Source organism: Marmota monax, unplaced genomic scaffold, assembly GCF_021218885.2.
Source record: "Marmota monax isolate L192 unplaced genomic scaffold, Marmota_monax_Labrador192_F-V1.1 WCK01_AAM20220418_F8-fsc00069, whole genome shotgun sequence".
Classification (NCBI taxonomy): domain Eukaryota; kingdom Metazoa; phylum Chordata; class Mammalia; order Rodentia; family Sciuridae; genus Marmota; species Marmota monax.
In genome coordinates, this window is record NW_026695243.1 from 3,952,425 (window position 1) to 3,973,564 (window position 21,140).

At 53.9% G+C, this 21,140-nt stretch overlaps 1 protein-coding gene across 2 annotated transcripts in view; it reads left to right on the forward strand.

Annotated features, from left to right (window-relative positions):
* Positions 1-20,538, forward strand: part of Coro2a (coronin 2A) — a 61,820-nt gene extending 41,282 nt beyond the window's left edge. For both annotated transcript variants that reach the window (XM_046457257.2, XM_046457258.2), the window contains exons 3-12: positions 6,332-6,448; positions 9,985-10,134; positions 11,543-11,722; positions 12,591-12,707; positions 13,481-13,585; positions 14,234-14,330; positions 15,149-15,261; positions 15,566-15,656; positions 16,566-16,840; positions 17,842-20,538. In XM_046457257.2, coding sequence (XP_046313213.1) covers positions 6,332-6,448; positions 9,985-10,134; positions 11,543-11,722; positions 12,591-12,707; positions 13,481-13,585; positions 14,234-14,330; positions 15,149-15,261; positions 15,566-15,656; positions 16,566-16,840; positions 17,842-17,967 — 1,371 coding nt within the window. In that variant the 3' untranslated portion in view covers positions 17,968-20,538. The remainder of the gene's footprint in view (positions 1-6,331; positions 6,449-9,984; positions 10,135-11,542; positions 11,723-12,590; positions 12,708-13,480; positions 13,586-14,233; positions 14,331-15,148; positions 15,262-15,565; positions 15,657-16,565; positions 16,841-17,841) is intronic.
* Positions 20,539-21,140: the final 602 nt, after the last annotated feature.

A 21,140-nucleotide genomic window follows, 5' to 3' on the forward strand; every position in this document is an offset into this window, starting at 1 on the left:
TGTGGACTTTGCTGTGAGGTGCGGAGGGTGGAGAGGGACCAGGCAAGGGCAGCAGAGCCTGGGACACAACTGGGCGTGGACCAGGCCACAGGGGGCTGTGGCCTGAGGGCCAAATGGACTCCTGTGGGTGCCTGGGAGGAGGGGGCACTTCACCACTGTGTGCTCAGAGGCCACACTGACCCTCGAGCCTGGGTGGCCAATTGGCACTCAGCTCGGACTCCCCAGGGTCACTGCCTGGGAGAAGGACCACCTTCCTCCTCAAAGCCTCCAAGGCAAGGCCAGCAGGCCAGGATGGTGAGCCTTCCTGCCTAGCAGTGCAGGGTGGGACCAGTCGAGTTCTCTGAAGCCTCTTCCTGGGTACACTGCATCTTTCTTCCTCCCAAGACAGGCAGAGACTGGGAGGCACCGCTTCCTGGGGGTGGGGGGGAGTCAGTGATATGACCAGCCCACGTCCACTCCTTAAATGGGCATCCTTAAGGAAAACATTCACAATGCTGTCCTTATAGCCGCGGGAACATGGCTGACCCAGCTCTTGAGATGGTCAGTTGGAAAAGGGGCAAGGCATCCCGTGGGCTCACTGGGGCCCCCTGGAGAAGCTGCCATCTGCAGGGATGGGAGTCCCCTGAGAAGAGTTTCACCTCATGCACAGTGAAACACACCAGCAACATTAAAATCCGGGCAGGCAGGGATGCAGCCCAGTGGCCGAGCGCTGGCTTAGCATGTGTGAGGCCCTGAGTTCAGGCCATGGCTGTGACATTGTGACCAGAGTAGCCACGCCCCTGTGAGTGCTGAGGGTGACAATAGTGGCCTCACAGCCCCTCCCATTGTGGCTGCTGAGGTCTGTGCCCCACGGCCTGGAGCCTTCTGCCAGGCACTGCCCACTCCACCTGCCCCAGGGCCGCCTGTGGGAGACTCAGGCGGCTCCTCGGCTGGACAGCCCAGCCCCAGCACCCAGCCAGGGCTCTCTGGAGCCTGCAAGAGAGCAGGTGCATCTTCCTGGATTTAGAGCCTGTGTCCCCATAAATCAGAGGCCTGTCCCTGGCTGAGTGCTGGCCTAATGCACAGCAAGGTGGAAATGGCCTCCTGTTTATAAGTGTCCCTGCCCTGACAGGCTGTTTAGCAGTTCAGTCAATAGCCCATCAGTCTGGCTCATGTCCATTAATGCCGGTGGTCTCCGGGGAGGCCTGGCCAGCCTTGTCTGCTGAGGGGCAGCTGTCTGGGGCTGGAGCTTCTGCTCTGCAGGCCTGGAAGGACCGCTGGCCCCAGCTCAGCCCTCTGGGGGCTGCCCCTCTGAGCCAGGCCTGGCCCTGGGACACCTTCCCTTAGTCTGAGGCTCCCACTCAGAAGGACGCAGGAGGCAGGAGATGTGGGAAGTGGCCTCCTGTCAGCCCAAGGCCAGCCTAACAATTAGTGCTTCCTGAGAAACCTGCAGGGCAGAAGTTAAGGCCTGGCCCTGGGCCAGAAATTGGAGATAAAGGTTCTGAGAGCAAACCACGGCCCCGCAGCTAAAGGTTCAGTACTGTTCGTGCCCTTTGACCCAGGAAACAATCCAAGAAAAGGGAAAGGTTGAGTGTGGGAAGAGGGCTAGGACACTGACTCAGAAGGCCCCTCTCAGGGCACCGCTTTAAGTACAGCAGAGGCTGAAGCCGGAGAGGCCAGAGGCCTGGGCTCAAGCCGGCCCTGGCCCTCACAATCCTAATGATCTGGAGGCCAGTCCCTCCTGTCTGGGCTTCCCCAGGTGCCAGAGTGCTGCGATCCATTAGTGATTGCTGCCAGGGACACGGATGAGAGGGCCCAGCTGTGTGCTCACCAGTCCTGGTCTCTGAGAGCCCTGGAGGTTTTTGCTGTTTTGTCTGTGACCCCAAACTCAGGATCCTCCCACCTCAGCCTCCTGGGATCTGGGATTACAGGCATGCACCGGGCTCCTTCTGGCCATTATATTTTTTTTGGTGGTACTAGGGAGATTGAAGCCGTAGAGATTGATAGGGTGCCCTATAGCTGAGCAACACCCTCAGTCCTTTTTATTTTTATTTTTTTATTTTGAGATAGGGTCTTACTAATTTGCTGAGGCTGGCCTCAAACTTGCAATTTTCCTGCCTCAGTCTCCTAAATCACTTGGATTACAGGCATGTACTACTGCACCCAGCTGTAGATTTTTTTTTTTTAAATATTTATTTGTTTATTTTTCGGTGGACACAACATCTTTGTTTGTATGTGGTGCTGAGGATCGAACCCGGGCTGCACGCATGCCAGGCGAGCACGCTACCGCTTGAGCCACATCCCCAGCCCCATGCTGTAGATTTTTTTAAATTTTTTTTTTAACTTTCAGATTTAATTTTTTTAAATTTGTATTTGTTTTGTTTTTTGGTACCAGGGATTGAACCCAAGGGCATTTAACCGCTGAGCCACATCCCCAGCCCTTTTTATTTTTCTATTTTAAGGGAGGGTCTCCCTAGTTTGCTTACAGCCTTGCTAAGTTGCTGAGGCTGGCTTTGAACTTGCACTCTTCCTGCCTCAGCCTTTTGAGCCACTGGGATTGCAGGCATGTGCCACTGTGCCCAGTTATAGTGTTGTTTTTAAATACCTTTTTCATTGCCAAATTTACATAGTTAAAATTAAAGAAAAAGAAGATGTTAAAAAACCACCCACATATCCCACCATCTAGATATAACTACAGTTAACATTCTGGTGCATGTGCACACATACACACACACACACACTACATATGCAATTATAGCTATTACTGAGCACTTCTACAGCACCTCACTCTTTGGCTTTTCATATATAATATCCCACTGAACCTTCAACAGTCTTGCAAGGAAGAGATTATTTGCATTTTACAAATGAGGAAAAGAGACTTGCAAGATTTGAGCAGGTGCTGGGCACGGCGGGCACACCTGTAATCCCAGTGGCTCAGAAGGCTGAGGCAGGAGGATCTCAAGTTCAAGGCCAGCCTCAGCAACTTAGTGAGGCTCTAAGCAACTTAGTGAGACCCTGTTCTATAAATGAAAAATAAAAAGGGCCAGGGATGTTGCTCAGTGGTTAAGCACCCCTGGGTTCAATCCCTGGTTAAAAAAAAAAAAAATGAGCATGTATATGACACATTTTTTTGGTTTGTTTGTTTGTACCAGGGATTAGATCCAGGGGCACTTTTCCACTGAGTTACATCCCCAGCCCTTTTTTGGGGAGGAGGGATGTACCGGGGATTGAACTCAGGGGCACTCGACCACTGAGCCACATCCCCAGCCCTATTTTATATCTTTTTTAGAGACAGGATCTCACTGAGTTGCTTAGTACCTTGCCGTTGCTGAGGCTGGCTTTGAACTCTTGATCCTCCTGCCTCAGCCTCTCAAACTTCTGGGATTACAGGCGTGCACCACCACAGCCGGTGCCCTTTTTATTCTAAGACAAGATTTCTCCAAGTTGCTGAGACCAGCCTGAATTTGGAATCCTCCTGCCTCCGCCCCCGAGCTGCTAGGATTACAGGTGTGGGCCACTGTGCCAGCTGTCAGATTATAGTTTTTGAAAACTTGCCCTGAGGACTTGTGTGGAATGGCTTGGAGGCCCTGTGAGGAATCAGTGGCTAGAGGGATGGTCTCTTGGAGACCTGATCAGGACCGTGGAGTGGGCGGCATGTATGCCCCTCCCCTTCCTATCAGGGACCCATTTTCTTTACCTGTGGAGAAGACAGAACCCTGTGAAAGACATGGAACTTTTGCCCATCTCATTCACACACCTGGAACAAATGACACAAGTCCAAGTTCTCTGAATGGGTGTGTGTGTGTCCCTCCAGTGTGGGACCCTTTCCCTAGGGGAGAGCTGAGCTGGACAGAGTATGTCCAGAGGGGAGCCCAGGGTTGCCGCCTCTGCTTGCAAGCTACTAAGATGCATGCACGCCTAAACTTAGCCCCAGGAACCAGAGGCCCAGGTGGCTGCGTTTCCTAGTTTTCCCAAGGTGACCAGGAAGCCCTGTGCCCACTATCATGGAGGCTGCCCAATTCCCAGCCTCGTTACGCAAAACCAGACACCATCTCTGACTTGCTCAGTTGCAGTTAGGCATGGTCTCCGGGGTGCCACACAGATGTGTAGTGGTCAGCTGGGGTTAGCTCAGCAATAGAACATACGTTTAGCTGGGTTCAATGCCCAGCACCAAAAAAAAAAAAAAGAAGAAGAAGAAGTGCCATTTCTGCAAAGTCAGGGAGGTGAGAGAAGGAGAGGAAGTCCCCTGAGTCCACTCTGTTGAAAGTTCCTTTGCAGGGCTGGGGTGTGGTCCAGTGGGGAAGTGCTTACCTGGCATGCACAGGCTCTGGGCTTATCCCCAGTACTGCCAAATAAATAAATAAACAAGCAAAGGTCTTTAAAAGAAAGTTCCTTTGAGCCAGGTGCTGTGGTGCACTCCTGTAATCTCAGCAACTCAGAAGGCTGAGGCAGGAGGATTGCAAGTTTTAGGCCAGCTTCAGCAATTTAGCAAGAACTTGAGCAATTTAGAGAGGCCTTGAGCAACTTAGACCCCGGCTCAAAATATAAAATAAAATAATGTGGCTTCACGGGAAAGCAGCCCTGGGTTCGATACCCAGGACCAAAAATTTTAAAAAAAGAAAAGAAATTGTATCTGTCACTTCCAATAGGGCCTGCCACCTGGCACATCAAGAGTATTGGCGGGATGGGTGGGTGGCCCACCTTCTCCTCTTCTGTCTCTTCCCCTGTAAAGAGGCATCCTGGGGGTGGCTCGGGGGCCTGAGGCTGGATGGTGGCTGTGGGGTGGACCAGGGCCTGAGTCCTGGTCCTTGTTCTGACAGGGCCATGAATGTGCTGTGCCAGAGGAGTGCGCTGTCACTGCCAGGCCCAGGTTTCTGGGACTTGGCTGGTCTGGTGGTTCCTTGAGCCCAGGAAATCCAGGTCTGTGGATGGGGCTGGAAGTCTCAGCTCAGGGCTTTGGGGCCGGGCTGCAGGGCCCGGGCTGCAGGGCCTGTATTTCCTTCCTTGCATGGATGCAGGAATTCTCTGCAGGAAATGGGGGGCCGTGTTCTAATGGAGGTACAGGCACACACTGTCACATTCACCGTTTCAAAGTCGATGCAGTGGGTCAGTGTGGTCACAAAGCTCTGTGACCGTCATCACTATCCAATTCCAAAATAATTTGTCATTCCAAAAAGAAACCCCTTACTCACTAGTCTCCCCCACAGCAGCCCCTCTCCCCAGCCCTAGGCAACCACTAATCTGCCTTCTGTCTCCATGATTTTTTTTTTTTTTGGTCCCTCAGATTGAGCCCAGGGGCACTTAACCACTGAGCCACATCCCAGCCCAGCTCATTTTATTTTGTGACAGGGTCTCACTAAGTTGCTTAGGACCTTGCTAAGTCTCTGTGACTAGCCTTCAACTTCCTGTCTCAGCCTCCCAATGGCTGGATTACTGGTGTGTGCCACCAAGCCTGGCTTTTTTGGGTTTAATCGATCATTCTACCTCAGGCTTCTGAGTAGCTGGGACGACAGAAACCCTCCACAGTGCCTGCCCTTTTACACCTGTCTTCTAATGTAGCACAATGTTTCCATGATTCATCCACGTTGTACTATGTATCAGTACTTCATTCCTTTTCCTAGCTGAATAATACTCCATTGTATGAATGCACAACACTGTAGATATCCGTTCATCATTTGATGAACATTTGGGTTTCCAGTTTTGGGGTGTGTGTGTGTGTGTGTGGTACTAGGGATTGAATCTAGGGTTTCATGCATGCTAGGCAAGCCTTCTACCGCTGAGCTACATCCCCAGCCCTTTTTATTTTATTTTGAGATAGTGTCTTACTAAATTGTTGAGGCTGGCCTTGGACTTGGGATCCTCCTGACTCAGCCTCCTGAGTTGCTGGGATTACAGGTTTGTGTCACTACGCCTGGCTAACATTGGGAGGTTTTATGTAGACCTGTGTTTGCATTTTTCTTGGGGATACACCTCGGGGTGGAATTGCTGGGTCATATAGTAATTCTGTGTGTGACCTTTGAGGAACTGCCCAACTGTTTTCCAAAAGGGCTGCACCATTTTTCACAGACCGGCCAGCAGGGTAGGAAGGGCCTTGCCCTGTACTGAACACTCCCGTGTGCGGGCACCGTGCCGCCTCGGATCCTCACATGTACCGATTATTCCCTCCACTGGACTCAGGAGGACACTGAGGCTCAGAAAAGTGCCGTAACTCCCTGAGGGAACACGCGGGGAGGCCTAGATTCACGCCCAGATCTGTCCCTTACGCTTTCCCCTCTACTCCACGATTGCTGACGGGGTGACCCTGGGGGTGCTAGACTCACAGTGGCCTCCTCCCCTGGCCAATGTTTTACAGACAGGAAAGTTGGACCCCCACTACCCAAAGGTCTGTGGGCACCGCGGGAACGTCTTAGACATCAAGTGGAACCCTTTTGATGACTTTGAGATCGCCTCCTGTTCAGAAGACGCCACGGTGAGTGTGGGCACCTGGCCCCTTGCTTGGAGAGGGTGGGGCGGGGCAGGCAGGCCAGGTGACATCTACTGGGCTCCAGGGGGACCTCACCTTCATCACTGAGGGGAGGTCGCCGCGTGGGGAGGGTGAGAAATTCTGGGCACTGTGGGACTTGGGGACCACTCCTCTCTGGGGGCCTCTGTTTCCCCACCTACAAAATGGGTATAATAGCTTCAGCCCATCTCCTGAGGATCCAGTGAGAGTCGGCTCCAATGGGAGAGCCCACCCTCTAGGGGGCTACAGAATCCTGCAAGGGACATTTTTATTGTGGTCAAAAAATAACATGCCACTCGATCTCACAGACGGTGGGGAAGTAAACTATAAAATGATGGAAACAGGAATCTTGTTGACCGTGGACCCCATAAAGCTGGGTGTGGTGGCCCACACCTATGATCCCAGCCACTCAGGAGGCTGAGGCTGGAGGATCTCAAGTTCAAGGCCAGCCTCAGCAATTGAGCAAGTCCCTGTCTCAAAATAAAAAGGGCTGGGGATGTGGTTCATGGGTTAAGCACCCCCGAGTTCAATTCCTGGTACCAAAACAAAACAAAACAAAATATGGGCTCCAGATCCATCCCAGAAGGTCAGTCCACCATCCTAAAAGGTCAAGGTCAGTCCCACCAACTTTTTCTTTTTTTTTTTTTTTTTTAGATGAGGTCTTGCTGTGTTGCCCAGGCTGACCTTGAACTGCTGGGCTCCAGTAGTGATCCTCTTGCCTCAGCCTCCTGGGTATCTGGGACTGCAAGCATGAAACACCATGCCCAGTTTTCACCCACTTTTTTGAGTTCCTATTGTATACCAGAGACCTAGTCACTGTCACCACAATGTTCAGTGTCATTTACTTATAATTCATCCTGTAGCTCCTCCTAAAAGAACAATGGTTGTGGCTTAAAAAGCGCAGGTGCAATCAGAAGATGACAATAAGGTGACAGTGCAGGCATCATTCCTTGCGATCCCACTGCATTTTTGACTCATGACACGTAGTTCACTCCGTCTTCCCAACGACCCCACAAGGGAGAATGTATTTCGGGTGGACAAGCCCAGGGTCAGAGAGGGGCAGCACCTTGCCAGGTGACAATGACAGGTGTGACTGACACCAGAGCCCCTCCTCTGTCGGCTGAGCTGTGCCACGTTCCTCAGAGCCACAGATGGAGGACACAGGGAAACAGCTCTGTGGGCCGACGCCTGCTCTAGCTGGGCCCTGCCCGGCAGCTGCGGCAGGAAGGGAAATAGAGTGGCTCCTAGAACCTCCTGCTGGATGGAAGGAGGCGGAACAGTGTGTCAGGCAAGGCAGGCAGGCACTTCCCAGAGGATTTGTGTCGTGCCCATACAGGACATTGCTGAGAAACATAAGGGACAGTTTCACACCAAAAGGGTAATCAAGGCCTGGGACAGAGGGCCTTTCTCCAGTGAGTGCGGCTGCTGGCAGGATGCCACCCCTAGCTCAGCCGCCCTCCCTGATCCCTTCCCTCTCCAAGCAGCTCTGAAAGCCCCCTAGAAGGACAGTCACTCTCTCTCTCTTTTTTTTTTTTCTTTTTGGTACCATGGGTTGAACCCAGGGGCACTTGACCACAGAGCCACATCCCCAGCCCTATTTTAGAGACAGGGTCTCACTGGGTTGCTTAGCACCTCACTTTTGCTGAGGCTGGCTTAGAACTCACGATCCTCCTGCCTCAGCCTCCTGAGCCCTGGGATTACAGGCGTGTGCCACCGCGCCCAGCTAGAAGGTCTATTTATTAAAGACCTCATGGCCTGCTGCGGTCGCTCCTCTGATAGCCCAGGTGCAGTGGCCATGATTATTGGGATTGGGGTGTTTGTTGGTCAGCTCTCTGTAGCTGTGACAAATGCTTAAGAAGACAACTTAAAGGGGGAACGACGTATTTGGGCCCCTGTTTTCAGAGGTTCGATCCACGCTGGGCTGGCTCCACTGCGCTGGATCTGAGTGGGGCAGAGCCTCATGGCAGAAGGGGGTGGCAGGGGAAAGCCGCTCACCCGTGACAGCAAGTAACAAAGAGAGAGAAGGGTCCAGGGACAAGAAATGCCCTTTCAGGGCACACGGTGAGAGGCGCTTCCTCCAGCTAACCCCCCCCACCCCCATCCTAAAGCTGCCACCATGTCCCACAATGCCATCAAGCTATTAATCCACTGATGCCGTCAAAGCCTCACGATCTCATCCCTTTCCTGAAGCCCCATCATTGTGGCCTTGGAGACCAAGCCTTCCACCTTCCGTGAGCCTTTGGGGGACACCCAAGCCTCAACAGAGGGGAACAAATTCATTCTGGGTAAATGCATCTGTGGAAAGTGCCAGGCTGCCTCCTCTGTGCCCCCAGGCCCTGGGCTGGGCACCATGGGGATGGGCAGACCTGCCCAGAGCCTGTGTTCCAGCCAAGTCCAGCTCTGTACAGTGACAGCCCTCCCTGGCCTGCCCTGTCTGAAGCCTGTGCCTCTCCAGACAGAGTTCACTTCCTAGTTTCAGATCCAAGGCCATCAGGAAATAAGTGTTAACTGAATGATTTTAAAAGTCTCCCACCTGAAAAACCTGTCTGTCCCTAAGGGAAGTGTACACAGCTCACGTAGGACCTGAGAACCTGGCAGGACAATAGGAATGTCAGGGCAGCACCATCCCTGGCTGCATCTCCATCTCAGGATGGGCTTCCTCTTTGCCATGGCAGCCCCCCTCTGTGTTCAGAGGACACCACTCTAGAAGGGAGCCCCAGGCCCTCACGGTGAAGCTCAGCCTAGGACCCCTGCAGCCCAGCCTCCTGGCCAGTGGTCTTTCCTCCCCCAGGCCACCCACAGTTCCTCTCTAACTCAAGTCTGTGGCTGCCCTTCCCTGCTCCAGGGCCCACAGTGATTCCCTAGTGCCCTGAGAACATAGCCCAACCCCTTCATCCGGACAGTTGAGGCTCTACTCTGGGCCTCTGGGCAAGGAGAATTAAGATCACTCTTTGAGCAGTCTTCCTAGGCTGAGAAGCAGATTTGCACTGGCATCCAGCCTGGGAGACATGCCTACAGTCCACCCACCGGCCACCACCTCCGGCCGTCAAGATGGCAAAAATGAAGCCAGGCATGGTGGGACACAGCTGCAATCCCAGGCACTCAAGAGGCTGAGGCAGGAGGATCGCAAGTTTGAGGCCAGCCTCAGCAATTTATCAAGGCCCTAAGCAACTTAGAGAGCCCCTGTCTCAAAGAAATAAAAAGAGCTGGGAATGTAGCTCAGTGGTAAAGAATCCCAGGTTCAATCCTTAATACAAAAAAAAAAAAAAAAAAGATGGTAAAGATTTCCTAGCGGCATACTGGAAACATAGACTCATCTCTGATCAAAATCGGCCCCTGTTCGGGTTGGAGGACTAGGTAAAGCCCTGTCCCCCCTCTGAGTGAGGAGCAGCTATGCAGAGCTCCTCCCGACCTTCTGCTGGGCACCACACGGATCTGTGGCTTAGGGTGGAAAGGTACCAATGTGCCCCGGATGACACTCCCGGACCATGTCTCCCTACCAGATTAAGATCTGGGACATCCCCATGCAGCTGCTGACAAGGAACTTCACAACCTACAAGAAGGAGCTGGTGGGCCACTCACGCAGGGTGGGCCTGGTAGAGTGGCACCCCACGGCCGCCAACATCCTCTTCAGCTCTGGCTACGACTACAAGGTGAGGCTGCCTCGGAGTTTCCCGAGGCTTCCCATTCTGAGTCCCCGCGAGCTGGGGGGCTTAGGATGACAGAGACTCACTCCCTCCCAGTGCTAGAGATGAGGAATTGGGAATCATGGTGTTCGGAGGCCATGCTCCCTCCCGAGGCTCCAGGGAGAATCCTTCTGTGCCTCTTCTGGCATCTGGGGGCTCCAGCAGTCCTTTGGCTGGTAGCTGCGTCACCCCAGTCTCTGCCTGTGTCTTCACGTGGCCACATCCCTGTGTATTCTTTCCTGGTCTTAGAAGGCACACCTGTCATTGGATTGAGGGCCCACCCTAATTTATTGGGACCTCATCTTAATTAACTATACCTGCGAAGACCGTATTTCCAAATAATGTCACATCTGAGGTTCTGGGTGGCCATGAGTTTTCTCAGGGGGACACTATTCAGGCCATTACTGCCTGCCTGGAAGGGACCAGCTTCCTTTGCTCCACTGACTGCCCATCAATGGGGACAGTTTACAGCCCAGGAGACCTGGATGCTGTCCAGCTTAGTCACGGACTTGCAGTATGATCTGGGACTGTCCCTTTGCCTTTTCTTGGCCTCAGTGTCTGTGGACCAGTGGGCCGGTGAGACCCCAGCTGTAGATTCCCAGCTCTTCCCCTCTGACTGTCTTGGGTTTGCAGAGGCACTGCAGGGACCTCTGTGGTGGGTCAGGGAGTGGCTGGGAGCCCTTGGAGGGCTCTGGGCCTTCCACGGCCCTCTGGTCACAAGTGGATTTCTGAAGCCAGGTGTGTGATGCACACCCAGCCACTCAGGAGGATTCCAAGTTCAAGGCCAGTCACAGCAACTTAGGGAGACCCTTTCTCAAAAAAATAAAAAGAGCTGGAGATGTAGCTCAGTGGTAAAGTGCCCCTGGGTTCAGTCCCTAGTACCTGGGCGGGGCGTGGGGGAAAAAGTGCTTTTGTTACCTGTTTGTACAGCCCCGTCTGCCGGGCTACCCTGTGCGGATGTGCAGGCTATTCTGCACCCAACTCCAGGGGGCGCTGTTCACATCCTAGGCTGTGAGCACGGGTGGCCTTGGAGCTGCACAGGGCCCTGGTTATCCTCGGGAAGTGGAAACTGCAGCTGATAACTGTCTGAAACCCCCTGGATTAGCTAGTGGGTCCCCTGGGGTCCTGCCCGCATGGAGGCTTTCTTGCTCAAAGGCAGATGGTGTTTTCCTGTCACTGCCGACAGCCTGACTCCTGGCTTCCCCCTCCCGCCACAGGCGAGCCCACCCTCCTTCCCTGTCTTCTGGGCCTGGCCGCCAGCTGCGGCTTCCCTCCGGGGGATACTGTGTTTCCCTGCAGCCTGGTCAGCCGTGTGGCTCTGGGGGCTGGGCGGGGGTGGCCTCTGCACTTAGAGCCAGCACTCCGCCCCGTGCAGGTGATGGTCTGGAACCTGGATACAAAGGAGTCTGTCATCGTAAACCCCGTGAGGACAATTACCTGTCACCAAGATGTGATCCTCTCCATGTCCTTCAACACCAACGGCAGCCTGCTGGCTACTGCCTGTAAAGACCGCAAGATTCGGATTCTTGACCCCCGTCTAGGAACTATCCTCCAGGTCAGTGCTGGGCCAGGGTCTGGCTTGGAGTCCAAGAATGGGGTGGGGAGGCTTCTGAGAACAGCTGGCCCCCGGTCAGCACCCGACTCTCTCTGTAGGCAGCATCCGCATCTGGCCCCTCGGCACCACTGTGAAGTGAGATAAGTCATGCCCACTTTTCAGGTGAGAAAACTGAGGCCAAAGAAGCCTGAAGTGTCTTTTGCACTTCATGAGCTAGGATTGGAACCTGGTCTAACTCCAAGACTGGCCTGTGTTCCTCAGCTCTGTCACTAGCTGGGGGTCAGAACCCCAGAGGAGTGACCCTCGGCAAGCACTTCCCACTCTCTTTCTGCTCATCGGCGACAATAGGCTGTTAGTCCTTCCTCTCAGAAGACTAAATAGAACAACCCTAATGCCACCTGCACCCAGCCCCATGCCTGGCTCACTTGGCAAGATGTGGAGCTGGCGGAGGTTTCCTACTTCTGAAAAGTAGTGGGCGAGCTGGGTGTGGTGCCGCACACCTGGAACCCCAGCAGCTCAGGAGGCTGAGGCAGGAGGAGCATGAGTTCAAAGCCAGCCTCAGCAACTTAGAGAGGTCCTCAGCAACTCAGTGAGACCCTGTCTCTACATAAAAACATAAGAGGGCTGGGATGTGGCTCAGGGGTTATGTGCCCCTGGGTTCAATCCTCAGTACCAAAAAAAAAAAAAAAATAGTGGGAGAATCTTCGTGTAGAGGGGAATGACCTGGGAAGGCTTCCTGGAGATGGTGCCCCTGGGTGGCTTCTTCAGCAGAGTTGGGGGGCTCCTTCCACGTGGAGCAGAAACCCCAGCTCATGGCCCAGGAGTGCCCTCCCAGCGTCCCCGACACTGACTCCACCTTTCCCTCCAGGAAGCCAGCTACAAGGGGCACCGGGCCAACAAGGTGCTGTTCCTGGGGAACATGAAGAAGCTGCTGTCCACAGGCACGTCTCGGTGGAACAACCGGCAGATGGCCCTGTGGGACCAGGTGAGCCTCAGGCATCGCCCAGCCCTCAGCTGAGGGTGGGCTTCGTCCTTCTCTCAGGGGTCTCTCACACACATTAGCAGAGTCTGCCCAGGGCTGGGGGGGGGGGGTGGTTCAGGGTGAAGAACAGGGAGATGCCCTGGGCAAGGCCAGACCTTGTGCAGCTGATCACTGAAGGCGTCAAGAGCCCCCGGCTTCAATTCCCAATGCCAAGGCAATAAAATATCACACAAGATGGGGGGACAGGCAGGCAGCAGGGGAGCAGAGTGAGATCAGGTGTGCCAAAAGTGACTCGGTAATGACAACATGTGGACCAAACAGGTGGAGGGGTACATAAGTGTTTTATTTATTTGTCATGGGACTAGGGATTAGACCCAGGGATGCTTAACCACAGAGCAACACCCCCCAGCCCTTTTTATTTATTTATTTATTTAATTTTGAGAGGGTCTTACTAAGATTCTGAGAGTCTTGCTAAGTTGCTGAGGCTGGTCTTGAACTTGCAATCCTCCTGCCTCAGCCTCCCAAGTTGCTGGGATTACAGGTATGCACCACCCGCCCAGCTTGTTTTAGTCCTTTAAAATGTTATGTCCACCTGACAGTAGCCCACAAATTGGTCCTCAAGAGCCAGGGAATCAACACATACACACAAAGTCAGTATTCTTTCTCACACACACACAAGTGTGCACACACGGCCAAATGGCAAGGATCCTAACCTCAGAGCACCAACGAGGCCCCCAGGGGACTCACGGGCCTTCCTGGTCTCCCTTCCCTTGCAGGACAACCTCTCTGTGCCTCTCACAGAGGAGGACCTGGACGGCTCCTCAGGTGTGCTGTTTCCCTTCTACGACGTGGACACCAACATGCTCTACATAGTGGGGAAGGTCAGCCTGGCTCAGGAGGGAGGTGGCCACCTGGAGCCCTGAGGCAGAAGGCAGAGATGTCCCAGCCTTGGCCCCACTGGTGCCCAGCCTGGGCCCTTGTGGGTATAGGGCAGGGACAGGCCACTCTTCCCCATGGAAGAGCACCCCTCTGCCACCTTCCTCGCTCCAGAGGAACCCCTGGGACCAGGGCTTTGCTGGACACTCCAAGCTTGACCCTCCCCAACTCTGTGGGCACTCTGAAGTTGGGGCAGAGCAGGTATCCACCGGGTAGGGCTGTCCATACCTGGTATCTCTGACCTCTGCACCCATGCCAGGATCAGTGCTCTCCTCACCTCCAAGTCATTATGACAACCAGCAATGTCCCCCGAGGGCCAAGACTCCCCGGTTGTCTCTGGGGACTTGCCAGTGCTGACCTCCGTGGGTGGCACTGGGGTGGGCGAGGTTCAGGCCTGTCTCCCCAGAGCTTGGCCTGGCCTTGGAGGAGTCTGGGGGTTGGTCGTGGTCGGAGGACACTCTTTCCTGCCTTGATGAGGGGCCCAGCTCCCTGGTGTCCCCTGTGGTGGGGGGGGCTGCCAGCCGTTCACGCTGAGAGTGGTGGCTGGGGTGTGCTGCTGGGCACCGGCCGAGTCTGGCCTCCTCGTTTCCCAGGGAGATGGCAACATCCGCTACTATGAGGTGAGCGCCGAGAAGCCCCACCTGAACTACCTGACCGAGTACCGCTCCTACAACCCGCAGAAGGGCATTGGTGAGAGGGACCCCGGGCTGTGGGGGTGGCAGGGAGCATCCAGCGGGAGGGGACCCACAGCGGCCCTGACCTGTGGGCTGTCTTAGCACTTCCTGTTGCCAGTAACACAATATTGACAACGAGTGAGGTGTGTTTTGACTCGGGATCCTCAAGGTCCAAGGTCGGGGGGCTGCATCTGATGATGGTCTTTGTGCTGGCAGAGTCCCAGGGCAGCACAGGGCGTCATGAGATGGGACAGGAGCATGCATGTGTGTGGCTTTTGGTCCCAGAGAGCCACTGGGGTTCAGCCAAGAGGGCTCTACCCTGATGACCTTATCCAATCCTAATCCCTCCTGTCTCTCCACGCGGCAATTGGATTCAGTTCCCAGCTCTTAACTCCTCACAGCGGAGATGGAATTTCAGTATCTGAGGTCTTGGAGGACTCGGATATTGAAATTCATATATTGAAATCGGAGCCTCCAGGGAGAAAGCCTCTCCTCCTTTCTTTAGGGGTTTAAGAAGATCCAACTTTTTATCCATAAGAAACCCTCTTTAGCTGGATGCGGTGGCACATGACTATAATCCTAGCTTCTCAGGAGGCTGAGGCAGGAGGATGGCAAGTTGGAGGCAAGAGTCCGACTGTCTCAACCCCATTCTCCCAGTGCAGGGCCCAGCCTAGCGTAGGTGTCGTTCATGAGCTTTTCGCTGAGGGGAGATGGCAGGAGGAGGGCAGTCTCTCTCCACGTCCAGGTGTGCAGCCTGGCTTTCCCCTCCTGCTAGGTCCCTGTGGCCCCAGTCCAGCCGAAACCTCTTGGCTCTTCTTGGTCCTCTGTCCCCAGGTACCATGCCAAAGAGAGGTCTCGAAGTGTCCTCCTGCGAGATCTTCCGCTTCTACAAGCTGATCACAACCAAAAGCCTCATTGAGCCCATATCCATGATTGTACCCCGGCGGGTAAGGGAGGTGGGGGCCATTCTGGAGGGAAGGGGGGAACCCATCCTGGAGAAGACAGACCTGGGGTTGTCAGGGTCCCAGACCCTCCAGCCCATACCTTGGTGGCAGCCACAGGACAGCTGAGAGCCGCTTCTCCAAGGGAAGGCCCTTCTCATGGTCAGGGTGACATCACTGGGGCCAGGAGTCCTGGCTCTCTCCCTACCTCAGCTCTTGAGCTGCTGTGTGTCTTTGGGCAAGCCCCTTTGGTCTCTGGGCCTGGGTTTCCTCGATTCAGCAGGAGTCACCATCTGGACTTTCCTTGCAGTCGGAATCCTACCAAGAGGACATCTACCCGCCCACAGCAGGGGCCCAGCCCTCCCTGACTGCCCGGGAGTGGCTCAGTGGGATGAACAGAGGTGAGGAACGTGGGAACAGCCAGCTGTGGGGGGAAGTGGAATCCCAGTGGCCCAAGAGCAGTTGGACCTGTATTTTTATTTTCTTGTGGCCTCTGAGGAGAGGCCCTTGACAGACACGTGAAAGGCCAGGAAAGCAGGGACTTACCCAAGTGGCTCCGAAAACTCCCTCCAACCCAAGGGGTATTTCCCCCGGGAAAGCATCACACCTGGGCTCCGCAGGGCGACTGACCAGTCTCAGCCAGACTCCCCAGCCGGTCCCCACTTCTATGGCTGCAATTATTTGACTCCAGGGAACCCTCTAGGCTGCAGGCCCCACCCAGGCTCCCTCAGCCTGACCTGCCCCTCTGTCCCCCTCCTGCCCAGTGAGGGCGGGCTCCTCCCTCCCCACCCAGCTGCTCCCTGCCCCCTCCGTTTCCTTCCACGCGGGTGAGGGGAGCCTCCTGGTGCACTGGAAGAGCCTCAGCTGGGGGCCAGAGGCAGAGTCAGCTCCCTGTTCTGTGTGGCCCTTAGACAGGGCCTGCTCTTCCCTGGACCTGTTTCCTCCCCCATATGCCTGATGCCCACCTCCCCTGCTTCCCAGGACGGTTGGGAGGACTAATGAACTTGGTAGATGGCAGAGTGCAGTGTGATAGGACTGTTTTCAGAGTCAGGACAAGGTGTCACTCAAGGAGTTCCCCGTGCTTGGGGACAGCCCCAGGGCCTGATCTGGGCTGTTCCCACAAACGAGCCTTCGCTTAGTTACACACGTGGGTACTCGGGTCTGATTGTCCCATCCATCCGTGGACTTGTGCCATTCCGCAGGTGGCTGGATCTCCTGCGCCTGTTGTATGTCGCTGTGTGACTGTGTGTCTGCCTGTGTCCGCGTCCCATGCTCAGTCCTCTCACCGCCCTTGGCTTCTTCCTTCCCAGAGCCAATCCTGGTGTCCCTGAGGCCTGGCTCCCAGCCACTGAGCCCCCGGCCACTGCCTCCAGAGAAGCCCCTCTCCACCCCCACGGCCCGGACCTACCCCCTGCTCTTGGACCACACTGCAAAGCTGTCTGCAGAGGACGGCCAGAGGCCCCTCTCCCAGCCGGAGGGGAAGGCGCCAAGGTGGGCTGCGGAGCACAGGCCCGAGGAGAAGCAGCCCTGGCTCACGAATGGCTTTGATATTTTCGAATGTCCCCCACCAAAGACAGAGAACGAGGTGTGAAGGGGGTCTGCTGGGGGGCGGGGTCAGTGGAAGGGCCCCGAGGGAGGGGGGGAGGGCGGGTGAGAGGTGCAGCGCGCTGTGTGACCTGCCTAGGCCTTCACTCACTGTTCTCCCTCAGTGACCTAGACAGGTGGTGGGAAGCCCTTTGTCAAGTGCCTGGGGCTTGACCTGCTGAGCATCCAGACCCTTCCCCTGCTGACATTCTGGGGTTTCCTGGGCTTTTGGAGTCAACATCTGTTACATCCCTTCTGAGAAGCAGGGCTAGAGGCTTGGTGATCACATTCCCTGGGCAGCCCTGAGGTCAGGGCAGAGGAGCTAAAAGCACAGGGGTGGGTGTCTCACAGAGGGATCTGATCATGGCCTTGGAGCCAGGGCCCGAAAGTCTTCATGCTTCAGTTTCCACGTGTCCAGGGAGGCTACAGACACTGCCCCCTCGTTGGGGATGTCATGAGGATTCAGGGGGATAACGAAGGCCCTTAGCAGGCACCCAACATCTAATAGCTGTTCTACACAGCAGCCACAAATGAGGAGGTTGATTTTCTATCCCCCCAGTTCCCAGAGGAGGAAATTGAAGCTCAGAGAGGGTAGGTAAATTGCCCAGGGTCACACAGTTACCGATGGTGAAAACACCAATCTCCAAATATCCTTTCATCCATCCTTTAGGGATCCACGAAAGCAAAATATGTCTGAATCATTCAAGACTTTTACAAATTGTTGGGTAAACTAAACAAGATCTTTGTAAAAGATCCAAGCAACAGTGACCCTTCATTAATTTAATCACCATTAAATGGCTTTGATATTTTCGAATGTCCCCCACCAAAGACAGAACGAGGTGTAAAGGGGGTCTGCTGGGGGCGGGGTCAGTGGAAGGGCCCCAAGGAAGGAGGGGAGGGGGACAAAAAGAAGTAATGTTTTGGCTCTTCTGCTGGGGACCTGCCCCAGCCACAGTCCCAGGCCACCCAGGTGATCTTGCCCTCTGCCCTATGCTTTTCCAGCTGCTGCAGATGTTCTATCGGCAACAGGAGGAGATCCGAAGGCTCCGCGAGCTGGTGACCCAGCGGGAAGTCCAAGCCAAGCAGTTGGAACTAGAGATCAAAAACTTGCGCATGAGCTCAGCATAGTTCTGAGCAGAGGCCTCTGCCATCCTGGCCCTCAGGGACGCCACTTGGCTCTGTGGGGAGGTCCAGAACCAAACCACAAGTCCCCCAAGAACAACCACTATTTCTATATTTTTTACCAGAAAACAAAACCCTCAGTCACTGAAGGAGATTCCAGTAGGACGTGGTGCCGTTTCCTATTTGCCTTCTCGCAGCAGTTTCTGCACTGACTGATTTTAGATGTTCTGTTGAATTCTGCTTCTGAGGTCCACGTGGAGCTGTGACTTCTCAAGGGGAACGAACACTGCAGGAAGTTAGAGCTGGTAGAAGTGGGGAGGTCAGGCTGCCTGTCATCTCGTGTAGAATGGGGGGAAACGGAGGCAGGAGGGAGTGTCCCCACTCACCCCATCCCAACTGACACATGCTTCATATGTTGGACTATAGAATCCATAATTCTGCTACTCAAAAAAAAAAAAATTTAGAAGTTTGAAAACCAGTGATCTGGCCCAACTCATTCTTTGAAAAGTGAGGAAACTGAGGCTAAGAGAGAGGCAGGTGAGGCTGGGCTGAGCACCTGGTCTCCTGGGTGAGTCTTTCTGCTGTTTCTGGCCCTGTGCACTTCTCAGCCCCCAGGACAGGAATATGTTGGGTCTGGCCTCAACTGGGCCTTGACTGACTTGGTGACCTCTTGCAAAGTCCTTCTTTCTCTGGTCTCAGTCTCTCCATCTTAAGAAGGGGGACTCTGGATGAGCTCCCTCCACAGGATCTGCCACCAGAGACCTTGACTTGAGGAAAACCACATGTGGGGCCTGGGTTTGCTGCAGAAACTCACACTGACCAAGGGGTCAAGTTTAAGGTCAGGGAAATGAATCAAGATTTAGCCCAATTCTAGAACTCAGACAGGCAGTCAAAACCTTCCTTTCCAGCCTGCATCAGATGGATGTGAGTAGACCCTGTCTCCTATGTGGGGATGCAGGCCTCAGAACTGTGTCCTTGACTGCTGACTACACAGCGCCTCCTGCAGGAGAATGTAGGCAAAAGAGCCCCCACTCCCCAGAAGGCAGTGGGTCCCCAGCACGGGGTACCAGCAGAGCCCTGTGGGCAGTTTCCAGAGAGGGATGAATGCACTAGGTAAAAAGTAGGACCACAGATAACCCTGAAGCTCCCTTCTGGCCCAAAAGTCTTCTGCATCATCCCTCTTTTGTGAATCTGTTTCCTGGGTCAATTCAGCAGCCAAGCCAGACTGGGAATGATGAGGAGTAAAACCCATTCCTCCTTCCCCAAGAGGAATGGACATCACATTGGGTGACTTCCCCATCACATTGGGTGACTGGAGCTCAGATGGGGACAGCAGGAGCTACCAGCCTGGTAGGCAGCCCTGTACATTAGAATCCCCTTGACAGCATTCAGGAAATGCAGATGCCCAGGACTCACCTGGATCCACTGAAGCCAACTCTCATGAAGGGGCCTGGCCCTCTGCATAAGCTGCCCAGGTGATTCTGCAATTCAGTGGACTAGTCTGTCAGTAACTATTTGCCGTAAAGATGAGAATAGTGAGTGCCAGACAGGAGCCTGGGAATCAGTGCTGATGGTCGTCTCACACCCCCCCACCCCCACTAGCTAAGGCCGATGTCCCCCGTTAGCACACACCAGAGATCCACGGTCCATGTCTTATCTCCATTTCCTCAGTTACTGAGACTCACTCCCAGCCAAAGCAACAGCCAAGCTTGCCTTACTGTGCCGCAGAGCAAAAAGCCAAGTCCCAAGCATTGTCAGGAAAGTAGAGTCCCTGGATGGAGTAACCCCATGCACTTCATTTGTGGCCACACTTTACAGTTTACACAGCCCCTTGTCCATTCACTGGCACGTGCTACTGGAACACAGGTCTGTGAGTATTATAATCCCCCTGTTCAGAAGGGAAGACCTAGCCTCAGAGAAGTGAAAACCTCATGTCCAAGGTCATTAGCTGCCAAGCTAGAGGTGTGTGTGTGGGTGGGGGGGTGCATCTAGAGAGCTTCTGAACATGACTGCCCGGTGCCATCCCTTCCCAGCTCCCTCCCCCCCAGGGACCCAGACCTCCCACTCAATAGCAGGACGCAGGCAGCTTTGAACAAACTCTTTTTCTTTTTTTACATTTAGAATAAATTATTTAAATTATTTCACAGCAAGGGAGAGGGATAGATAATTTTTATCCGATATTTTTTAGAACCATCTTTTTTAAAAACTCCTTTTTTTTTTTTTTATGTTCTTGAGCTGATGGAGCAGAACATGCCCAGCACTGGACATGTCCTGCACTCGAACAGTCTCCTTACTGCAGACCCCGGGAGCCCCCTTTCTGTTGACTCAGGAACTTTCCGAGGGTGGGGACAGTACTGGGAGATAAAGTTTGGCTGGTGTCCATCTTAGCTCTATAATAATTGTGCTTCCTGGGACAAAAGTTGAGAACCATCATAGAGGGAACAGGAAGTCAGAAATCAATCTATGCTTTTAATATGAAACCGTGCCTGAAACAGTTTGAATGATTATTTTAATGTTTCTGAAATTCCTTGTACCTTTGTAATAAAAAAATAAAAGAAGTAAAAGTGAAAATAGATACGGAATTGTGCAATGGAAAGAATGTAACAAAATAAACATCCGGCTATAGACAGTTTAATACAAGCAGCTTTTCGCTTCTTGATTTTGTTTCACTAATGCCAAGTAAGCAACTACTTTAGAGCCAGAAACAGGGCTGGGAAACAGGGCAGGTCCTAACACAGAGACCCCCTTCTCTTTGGAAGTGGCTGGGAGTATGGAGAGGGGCCAAGATGAGGGCAGTGCTGGCTGTTCTGGGAGGAGAAGCTGGGGAGGCTTCCTAGAGGAGGTGACAGGCCTTAACCCAAAGTTAATGAGGAAAAGAGGACATTTGGGGAGCTGAATGGAACTCCAAGCAGTGAAAAAAAATGCGAGTCCCCCAGTCTGGAATCAAGCAATTGGTGGAGCATCAATATGGCAGGGACCAAGGGTCTTAAAAACCAAGGACCTTGTAAATTCTAGCCTGAGGATAACTGATGTTGGCCAAAAAGCCAAGAAGCGATTCTTTAAATTGTGAAAAGGGGCTCTCCCAGCAAAAAGGCACAGAGTATAAGGGAAAGAGTGTGGGTGATGCTCACTGTCCGGAAAGGCCACCCAACTTGGGTTAGGAGGGAAGCCCATTTTCT